Source organism: Anopheles arabiensis, chromosome 2 (assembly GCF_016920715.1).
Source record: "Anopheles arabiensis isolate DONGOLA chromosome 2, AaraD3, whole genome shotgun sequence".
Lineage (NCBI taxonomy): Eukaryota > Metazoa > Arthropoda > Insecta > Diptera > Culicidae > Anopheles > Anopheles arabiensis.
This window is the reverse complement of record NC_053517.1, coordinates 5,702,134-5,713,076: the sequence shown is the minus strand read 5'-3', so window position 1 is coordinate 5,713,076 and position 10,943 is coordinate 5,702,134. Positions and strand designations below refer to the sequence as shown.

General features: G+C 47.1%; 2 protein-coding genes across 2 annotated transcripts; one reads left to right on the top strand and one right to left on the bottom strand.

Moving 5' to 3' along the window:
- The first annotated feature begins 346 nt into the window (after positions 1–346).
- LOC120908506 (pachytene checkpoint protein 2 homolog) lies at positions 347–2,935 on the top strand. Its single transcript, XM_040319548.1, has 3 exons — positions 347–600; positions 669–1,345; positions 1,434–2,935. Exons 1-3 carry the CDS (start codon positions 548–550, stop codon positions 2,039–2,041), a joined length of 1,338 nt encoding a protein of 445 aa, XP_040175482.1. The 5' UTR covers positions 347–547; the 3' UTR covers positions 2,042–2,935.
- On the bottom strand, positions 2,063–5,611 carry LOC120908511 (probable nuclear hormone receptor HR38). Its single transcript, XM_040319563.1, has 6 exons — positions 5,211–5,611; positions 5,044–5,130; positions 4,124–4,960; positions 2,610–4,034; positions 2,407–2,544; positions 2,063–2,333 (listed from the first exon to the last, which is right to left on the bottom strand). Exons 1-4 carry the CDS (start codon positions 5,239–5,241, stop codon positions 3,724–3,726), a joined length of 1,266 nt encoding a protein of 421 aa, XP_040175497.1. The 5' UTR covers positions 5,242–5,611; the 3' UTR covers positions 2,063–2,333; positions 2,407–2,544; positions 2,610–3,723.
- Between the last annotated feature and the right edge of the window lie 5,332 nt (positions 5,612–10,943).

The following is a 10,943-nucleotide window of genomic DNA, read 5'->3' as shown; positions in this document are numbered from 1 at the left end:
AAAACTTAAGTTTAATTTGTGTTAAATTGATGTCTTGCAGTACAGAAGCATATTAGCAGCAATTTCGTTAGGATTTCGCTCGCCATTGGGTGGGCCGGGAAATCGTTCAACCGAAAAAGGAAGCGTTACAATGCGTTATATTACAGCTTTCCATTTTTTCGTTAAAGTTGTTTTTTCGCTCTGTGGTGTGGCAGCTCGACCTGTAGGAATACCCGGAATACCTCTCCTTTTATTGTAAAAGAGTAAAAATTACGTTTTATAGGTGTTCAAAAATGATTTTTTCTTTTTTTGTAGTTTTTTCGCCACCCTGTGGCATGAGGGGAAAAATCGACAATGCATGACATGTGTCACGATATTTCAATATGGCCGTTGTCATGAAACGGCTAAACGGGTAAGCATCGCCGTTGGTATTGTGATCAGGCAGGTACGCTCTGTCTGTAAAGCGGTTCCACTGCATTGGAAATACTGTACGTTTGTTGATTTGTTAGGCATCAAAAGTGGTTGTTAGTCGCACCTAGACCCATTACTATACATAACTCGCGTCAATATGAACGACATATCTGCGCCGACGATCAGGATAGAGGTGGCTTGCACCCGCGGGTAAGTGATGCAAAATCCGCAACCAAATGCAAATGGAAGGTAAAGCTGCTCTTATCACACTGGCTCAGGTTTAACAAGTCGCAGCAAAGCTGTGAAGTGTACCAGCACGTGCACGACATCATAGAGGAGCGGGAAACGATTCGCATGGGTACCACCTTCACCATCCCGGTGCTGTCCGTGTTGCAGGTGGAGGTGTGCACCGACGTCGACCAGTACACGCCGCGATCGGCGCTCCAGTTTAACTTCTACGTGCTGCAGGAACAGGAAGGTGTGACGGAAACCATTACCCACTGTGCGGAGGAGATGGAAATCTCACACCACATGCTGCTGCCGGCACGCGAACTGCACGGCCTGTGGGAGAGTTTGATCTACGAGGAGGGGATAAAGGACAGCGTGCTGGCGTTTGCCGAAACGTCGATGCTCTTCGCACGCAAGGGTGTGGACAAGAATCTGATCACATGCAACCGGCTGGCACTGTTTCACGGACCACCGGGGACAGGCAAGACGAGCCTGTGCAAAGCCATCGCCCAGAAGCTGTCGATACGGCTGAACGAGCAGTACCGACATGCCCATCTGGTGGAGATCAACAGTCACAGTTTGTTTTCGCGCTGGTTTTCCGAGAGCGGCAAGTTGGTGCAGAAGGTGTTCAGCGAAATCGTTGCCCTGCTGGAGGACGAACGATCCTTGGTTTGCGTGCTGGTGGACGAGATTGAATCGATCGCGTACGCCAGGGATCGGATCTCCTGTAAGTAAGCGACGGTGGAAAGCGGCAGTAATTGACAGGTTGCTATTCCTGTTCCCACCGTACCATTCTGATTTTCCTCTCATTTTAGCGAACGAACCGAGCGACAGTATACGGGTGGTGAACGCCGTGCTAACGCAGCTGGATCGGTTACGTCGCTTCCCGAACGTCTTTATCCTTGCCACATCCAACCTGACGGACAGCATCGATGCAGCATTCATGGATCGAGCCGACTTCGTGCAGTACATTGGCCATCCGACGGAGCCAGCTATTTATGACATTTATCGCTCGGCACTGTACAACCTCCAATCCATCGGTATTGTGGAGAAGGAAGCGAACACTTCAAACCGGCGACTGTCGCAAACGGCGGCGAACACGACGGATGGTATACCGAGCTACGAGCAGGCGACCGATCCGGCTAGACCGAGCAGCACCATGCTGGACATTTTGCTGCAGGTCGTGAAGCTGTCGGCAGGACTGAGCGGGCGCACGTTGCGCAAAATTCCGTTCCTTGCGCACGCCTTGTACGTGAAGAAGGAAACGGAAAGCGTGCTAAACTTTCTAACCGCTATGCGGCAAGCCATCCGTAAGGTGCGCAACGATAAGCGCTTGCTACTGGCCAAGGATCGTTCCGCCGCCGAAGAGGTTACGGACGTTTCCGAGAAAGAGTCAAACGGATCATGCTTGTCCAAGTGGTGAAAACATACGAATGGCCGTCCATTGCTGTATTATGAAAGCATGTGTTGTTGTTCTAAAGCAGATTTTGTTAGGAAATAAAAATACAATCAGCATACTCCCTGTGGACCGCACACGTTAAGCCGAGCAGCGGCATCAACCATACGGCAGCATGATGAACGACAAACGCTGTCCGGTAAAGGCTGTTGAAAACTGCGCCCAAACCACCATGAAATGCTATCGAATAGCAAGTGTCCAGCGGAAGCAGGGCAAGGCAAAGTGGGATCAGATGTACCAGCTCTGCTACATGATGGTACTGCAAAGAAGAAAAAAAGAAAAAATATTATTAAAAAATTAATGTTACACAAGTTACAGCGGATCTTACTTACCTTCGATATTGCATGCCAAAGGTATAACTGCGCCAGCAGGCAGTGGATCTGCCAAATGATGAGCGTATAGTGCAACCATTGCTGCTCCTGAACGGCTCGTCGTGCCAGCAGACAGACAAACGTAGATATGCTGTTGATCTATTTAAACAAACACCATTGAAAATGGGGATTGGAAATGCAACTGCAAGGTGTAGAAAGCTTACCAAAAGCAGTATGCAACAGGAATGTAGAAAAATTCTCACATCTGCCGGTTCGGACGGTAACCAGCGCGAACAGAACGCCGACAATCGCGTGCCGGACGACAGTGGGACGAAGTTTAACGGATACGTCCAGTATTCGGCAGGCCGTCTACAAAACCGAGCCTCGAAGCTGAGCTTCATTTTCGCCGTAAGTGTGTCACTCTCACCTATTTCCACTCTAGCGGTGGCTCACCATTCCAACGGTTGCTTTGATTATGCTGTGCGAGGCCCGCTCCCGCTAGACACAAGAGGGAGGAGGGTGGTGCTTTCTTGCTTTGTTTTATTCGTAAGGTTTTGTTTTACAGCGTTTCATATTTCTAAACGTTAAACTTAGTTTGTGTACGTACCGCTCCCTCTCCCGCCCGTTGCATGGCGAGAGAGGGCCGCCGGTAGTGCTTTAGTTCTTAGCTCATTCCAAATGTGTATCCCTGTTGTGTGTCCCTTTCCCCGTGTTTTTTGTGTGTTTCTACTACACCTTGTAAATGGGAGGGGGTCTATGATGGGGGTCATGAAAAAGGAAAAAAAAAACATTCAAACAGTACGTATCTAAAACAAAACAAAACAAATCTATGACTATTGCAGCGCGCCCTGCAGATATTTAATGAAAAGGGAAACCGAGTTTCATTTCTTCGATCCCGATGCCATTTCCGCGTGGCAACCTTGGTGGCACACTCCTTTTGTCGACACTGATCGCTTCTAAGCATGCTTTGCTTTACTTTGCCCTTAGATCCGTGATCCACTAGATTGCAACTAAATTAATATTCTCTCTCTCTCACACACTCTCGTACACACACACTGGCAGCATCATTTCGTTGCAGATGTGTGCAATAATGAATGTTAGAGAAAATAGAATTAATAATCAACGCTTTGCTATTTGCCGTAGGCTGTCTGATTATAGTTTTGTGAAACACAATCAAACATTATTTTAAAAAACACACACACACCGGTGCAGAGTGTCGCAATCACCGCAAGGGGATGGTGGGTAATGAATGGGATGGGGGGAGTGTCCAAACAAATTCTGGTTCCGTTTAAACTCCCTGCCCTGGGATGCTGCACCGTACGCACACGCGGTTCACTACTATTCGAGAGAATCTACCTTGAGAATTAATGCACTATTGTCGCAGCTGATCGAGCTGACGGTACCGGGCGGTGCAGCGCCGACGACGGCAGTCGTGCTGGCACTGTTGCTCGTCCCCAAAGGCGAGTGCAGGATCGGTTGCAGTGACTGTGTCTGCTGCTGTTGCTGCTGCTGCAATCCCTGGTGGCTGCTGTTGGTCTGTTGGTTTCGTTTCGTTTTAACCTTCGCGTGCCGCTTGTGCGACCGTTCGATGGCATCCTTCATCTCGGTCACGTACTCGTCGTACTTCATCTTGTCCTTAAACCAAGCGACTACAAGAGAAGGGAAATGGAAGATAATATTAAAACAAATGCCCTGCGCCCGACGCGCAATGCCCTCTCCCGTAATGTGTTATGCTCACCGTACAGCGAATCGCTAAACAGCACGACCGAGGAAAGCTTAAACTTTTTGCCGGTGTCCCACGTAACCGCATCCAGCACCTCGTCGCTGACGATCGACGTTAGCGCGTTGATGACGATGTTTTGGTCACAGTCCAGTCTTATTTTGGTGAGATGCTCGAACAGCTTGTTGTACAGCGACTCGTCGCCGCAGATGCTCTTGTTCAGCTCGATCAGCTCTTTGAGCGTACGGATCGGGAACTTGAAGCACGATTCAAGCTCCACACCCTGGGGTACCGTTTGCTGCTGGTGCTGCTGCTGATGGTGCTGCTGCTGCTGTGGCTGTTGCTGCTGATGATGGTGTTGCTGAATTACTTGATTCGCCTCGACCGCCGTCAGCTGTCCACCGGATGCAGTCGTCAGTGTGGCGCCAGTCTCTTGCTTTATCGTCGTCAGACGACTTAGACTCTGTTCGGCAACTACCTTCAGCAGCTCCTCGATGTTGGACAGCTTCCGAAGGATGAGTTTGATGTCCTCCGACTGGCTGCTGCTGCTGCTTTGGCATGCTAGGTTGGCATTGCTGCTGCTGCCGCTGCTGCTACTCGCCACCAGACCGGTGTGCGTCTGGCCTAGCGATATGATGTGTTGCTGGGGCTGCAGCTGCACCTGCACCGTGTGGTTGCTGGCCACCCCAACCGTCTGTAGCGAGTTGCCGCTGGGGCAGGTTGTACTATTACTATTGCTGTTCGACGCGATGCCGACTAGTGTGGAGGAGGAGGACGGTTCCTGGTGCCGGACGCGTCGCAGCTCCTCCGAGTCCATGCTGTGCTCGTCGTCATAGTCATGGTCACCTGACGTAGCTACAAGGGAAACAAAATAGACAACGGGCCAAATTAGCAAACGTTAGGCCACGCAAACTCGGCCATTGGAAACACACACTCACAAGGCTTCTCATCGTGCTTGTCCTTGTCTCGGAACTTTTTGATTATGATGTGTATATCGTCCGAGATGGGGATTCGTTTCTTTTTCGCTGTGGAGAAGGAAAAAGCGGGGAAACTCGTAAATACAAAACATCACAGCGAAATGCGAAAGCGCTAGAGCACGGCTTACATGTGGTGGCATAGTTGTGGCAATTGTCCATACTTTGTGTTACGCCCAAATGCAGTTGCACCGTGTGGGTTTAGCGACGTTGCTGTTGCTAGGGTTGTTTTGGTTTCAGTGCGAGACAGAATGCATCCGCCCGCCGCTGCGTCCGTGCCGTGCTGCCGCAGCACCAACCATATAGACTGGGCGCGAAATGGGGCACCCTACACACTTCCGCTTGCTGTCTGCCCGTGGTCGCACTTTTCGGCTGGTGGGGTTTTGTACAGAACGTGCAAGCAAAGCGTTTTAGGCGACGGCGCTAGCACATTGGAAAATTTCGGGCTTCTTCACGGCAGCAAAACACGCAGGAATGGGTGTTGCAAATTGATCAACAAACTTCTTCCATTCACCAAATGGCGCTGTCAAAAAGCTGCTTTGGCTGTCAAAAACCACGGGGGTAGGACTGTCACAAATGTAGATCCATTTTCTATTTCCAGCCAATGAGGCGACGCTCTGACATCAATCGAACAAGATTCATTCAATAAATTCAGATATTTTTGTATGGAAAACGGTGCCGACTAAAATGCACAAGTTCAATAGTTGGCAGGGATTCGAAGTTCAACTAGTGAGCTCGGACTATACAAGGGGGTACACTATCAGACACTGTGGAACAAATTACATAAACATATTGTTGAAAACGACACATTGTTTCTGTCTGTGATGTTCGATATCCATCTATGCTGAGCATACCTTGACTGTCAAACAGTTTTAATTAACATTTAATCAAATCAAACAATCAATCATACGTAGAATATATAAAATCCCATCTGTATAATATGTCCACCTTGGCAGAGATCGTACCTTTAGTTTAAGTACCGTATTAAAATATTGCCGTCTCGTTCTAACAACCTTGACGTAAAATGTCATATGAACTGTCAAAAAAATAAAATATAGAAAAGCTAATCTACATTGTAGATTCGGATAGAAAACAGGTGTTTTAAGATTTATGAAATTTACACATAACATAAAATATAGAGGTTTGAGACGTATACAAATATTTCCTGTTTACCAACTTGAAAAAAAAAAACAATTGTTTGCGAACTTGACTATAGCTGCAAATGTTTGTCACGATTGAAGAGCTGTCAATTTTATGCGCACGGTTGAGCCGCCCGCCGGTTAATCCGTCCCCGGATAATCGACGTTCTACTTTGGTTTTGTAGGTCTTATTTGATTGGTGTCCGAGCACCGCCTCATTTTCAAAATAGTTGAAATAAGACAGTGGCCTACCCCTCGACTGACAGTCGTTGATTGACTGCTGGTTTGACGTCTGGGGAGCGAAAGCGAACCAGCCTCATGTACGATTTCAGATTCTGCCAATAGCATTCTGAAACAACGCGTGTTAACAACACAGTTGACTTCGCGTCCTTTTAACAAATAATAGTGCCCTCCTGCCGCTCAAAAAATATTCGAAATAAGTTTGTGTACATGTGTGTGTGATGGTGATAATGGTGGCATCTGCTCATAGCATTGTACCTGGTCTGGTAGATGGCTACTGTACCTTCACGATGAAGACGGTCACCAATCCGACACCAAGCCGCTTATCTTTCCCGAGGCTTGCTCACGGATACACGAAAACGCACACCTTTGCAGTCCAGACGCGATCGGACGCAGCCGGATGGAGTACGTATCGACGGCCACGATGAATTGCCTGCTGCTGGATGACCCGCGAAGCTCGTCATCCGTTGCCTTCCGGCGATGCTGAGGTGAGGTTGGGAGGAAGTCTTCGACCGGCCCTCGAGTAGCGTCTTTCGCTTATAAGCCACACGCTATCGTTCGCGCCAACTTGTAAAGGTGAAGTATGAATATCCTGTTTGTGCTGCACGATCATACGATACTTTGACCGCTAGCATTCGTATCCGTGTGGCATAACTAAATGTGCATTTTTTGGTCGCTTCGACGCCGTGTAATCTGCTCGAAACCTACGTTTTAAAGGATCGTAAAACACCCCCTCGCCACCTCAGCCATCTTTGACGAGGATGAGGACTGTATGCGAAAACGACGAAACAGATAGACGTGGGACATGGAAAAAGTAAGGAAGAGGCTTGAAAAAATAGAGCAAAGGCAGGATGGCATCGGTTGGGATCGGGCATGTTGGGTCAAACTACGAGAGGGATGCTAAAAGTGGAAGAGTATAGGGAAAGGAGGGTTTCTGGCACGCAGGTATAAATGAAGAACAAAAAAAAAAAAAGAATAATGAAAAGCCAAGCCGGTTGCTGCTGCCCAAGGCTAAAGTCATAAACTGCTGATCCACGAGCGAAGAGCAGCACGAAGCAAAAGCAAAAATCAAGAAGGGCGCAAACAAAAAGAAACAGGTAGCGTCTGGATGGTAGCATTCCTCGATGCTATGGATGCTGCAAATGGTCCGCGACCCGTTTGTAACATTCACGACATTGTGCTTTATTAACAAATCTTAAACCTTGTGTTAGAAAGCAACCGATTGCTTATAAGTGAGAGAGACGCAAAATATAGGTGCAGACGAAAGCTGTAGTAGAAAAGATTATGCGTAGTAGGCCACCAGATAATCAGAAGACGGTTAAAGCGTGCTACCACTGTTTGTCTCGTTCTAGTTCGCCCGTCGATCATTTTGGGGTCGGTAGTTCTAGGTGTGTTGAAATAGTTGGAGTAGTGCGAAAACAGCAATACAGGGTTTCCCACGATTTATTGGTCAGTTCCCATGATTTTTTGGTGCGTTCCCACGATTTTTTGGTCGTATCCCATAGATTTTTGGTTCGTTCCCATAATTTATTGGTATTTTCCGATTGGATATCAATACAATTGGACCAAAAAATTCTAAGGAACGACCAAAAAATCGTGGGAACGCACAAAAAAAATATGGGAACCCACCAAAAATTGATGGGAACCAACCAATAAATCGTGGGAAACCCTGTAAGGCGAAAGTTTTAGTTCAGCCGCTGAACCTATCCTCCATCATAATCGCAACACGCCTTCACCGTCTACAACCGGCAATAGATGGTAAATGTGGCTTCGCATATAATACTGTTCTTCTTCCTAGTTTTCCATCGCCATCGTCCATGGCAAGAATGCGAACTTCTTTCGGATAGTTCTCGAGTTGTGTCTGCTTCTACAGAATGTTACCTGCGTACCGGACAATCCAACCAATCGTCCTTTGTAGCCTTTCCAATCGGCAAACACGTTCATACCGGATAGGTAGTAGCCAGATGTTACAGTTTTTCGCGTGAAGATTTACCTGCCGTATCTCTTCTGACGTGTCTCTGCTCTTGTACCGCTGTGATTCCATCAAAGTCGAAGTTCGGCCTTCATTTAGGAAATGTAAGTGGCTTCAGTGGCACCTCCTTAGCTTTCCGACCGATGAGTGTACACTAAGGTTCTCCCGCATCGTCGAATATCCTCGAATATAAGACGCATGCATTCGCGTGCCGTCTTGCATCGACATTCGCCAATGCGCAGGTCTTCTATAGCCGAAAGCTGATCAATCTAGCTACGCCAATCTCTCAACTGCGTGTCATTAATCTCCTCATCCGACTGCGTGCCAGTTCGCCATAGATCCTGCCGTGAATCACGAACATCGCGAGCAGCCCAAGAGGATCATAAAGTGCAATACCGCAATACCTCTCTTTTAAACAAGCGACTCGTCATAACCAGACTCAGGGTTATCGACTACATACTCCCATTCCCTCTGCATTTTGCCCTCTAATTTGTACACAATTAACTGTGCGAACAAAATGCCCCAACCATAAGGCCTTACATCCAATTGCCCTAGCATTTTCGCGTGCGTTGCACCACAATTAATCAATGGGCGAATTCTCACCCAGTTGGGGTTTTTCATCTTAGAAAACAAAATAAGCTCGTTCGCGTGCTTCTTTTTGATAAGATACTTATCTTTCCACTAATGCCGACCAAGCTTGCACTGTGGTCAACGGTTCACCTTTCAAAAAACTTTTGAGGTAAAAAACTCCTTTTCTGTGTTTGACAATGCACTGTTTTTGTGAACCACCCCGGAGTGTGTGCTGTTCGTCTTCTTAAATCTTAAATTTTAGGTTAGAAAGCAAGCGATTGCTTATAGTTAATGGGTCAATTACCGACTATCGGTTGCTGATTTAACCTAACTACTCGATAGCATTATGTTCTTCTGAGTAGAGTTGGCATTCTGCCTTTGTAAGCATTTCCATGCGGCACTCACAAGTCCAACTTGACTGTCGTCGACGCACAGCCCGACTCTATTGACGATCAAAACTATCGTGTCCAGAAGATGTTGAAATTCATCGAAACTCCAGCTTGGAAGCGCATACGCGCACTGCACTGTACTTTCGAAGCTGGTACTTTGAACCAAGCTTTTGGCTAACTCGTGAGTAGACCATTTTTTATTTAATTCCCAAGATGTCACTATATACAATTTTTTCGCAGCAAGGAGAAGCGCACCAAACCAAACGTTCTGCGATCGTGAAACCGATCGCGTTTAATTGGCGGCAGATAGAAATCATTTTGTTCGCATACTGTTCAGTGGATCCACAGCTCTCAGAGTCGGTTCTTATTAGCTTATAAAGCAGATCTCGCGCTAAGCCCGTTTCTTCAAACGCTTCTTCCACGCTTCTTGAGCTGCTCGTGTATCCTTTACATGGTAATAATTATGCAGTTCTAACAGTAATATTATTCTACCTCGCGCTTTCTTATCTTTTACGGGGTTCACGGCGTCTACTGTTCCGTCGGCTTTCACAATAGGCTCGACGGCGTCCCTCGAGGCGATTGTGCAGGCCAATTCATGACGTCAATTTTGTGATCAACAAACCATTTTTTAACCGCTTTTGTGGTATGTTTCGGATCATTGTCATGCATGAATTGCCATTTCAGTGGTATCTCCCACTCTGCATGAGGCAGCATGACAGTTTGGATGATGTCTTAGTATCTGTGTTGGTCCATGATATATTTTATCCAAAAGATAGGACCGACACCGTACCAAGAGAAACATCCCAAAACCATGATGTTGCCTCCGCCGTGCTTCACGGTTTTTACAGTGTACTGTGGCCGGAAGGCGGTATACAATGGACGACGCACCCAGCGTTTCCCATCCGAACCTACCAAATTCACTTTGGACTCATCCAACCACAGTACATTTCGCCACTTGTTCAGGTTTTCACCTGCCCAGTCGTAGTGCTCTTGAGCAAGCTGCAACCGGGTTTGAACTGTTTTGGATCGGTCAAGTATTTCCGCGGATTTGGAGCGGAGCTTTCTCAATTCTTTAAGAATTGGAGAGGTCCAGTTCCTCCCCTCAAATCCGCCGTTCCTAAAAATATCCCTTACATCAAGCGATATCTGACACGCCGCTTCTTCTTCCGTCTTGAAGCTGTCCAGATAGTCGGCAACGTAAGTGCTTTCGATAATTCCCTCCATTGTATAGGCATTGATGTTTGCGGATCTCTTCGATGAGTTTCGGAGTGTGTGCTGTTCGTCTTTTTAAATCTTAGGTTAGAAAGCAAGCGATTGCTTATAGTTAATGGGTCAAATACCGACTATCGGTATCCGACTTAACCTAGTTACTCGTTATTACTGTGCTCTTTTGAGTAGAGTTGGCATTCTGCCCTAATAAGTATTTCCATTATGATAAGTCGTGCGGAAATAGCCACCAATGGTGTCAATCTTTGCATCCCCTTCTAAGTCGTCTACCAAATGATCGCGTAGGAATTCCATTTCTTCAATTTGTTCCGTTAGCGGGGTTGTCTC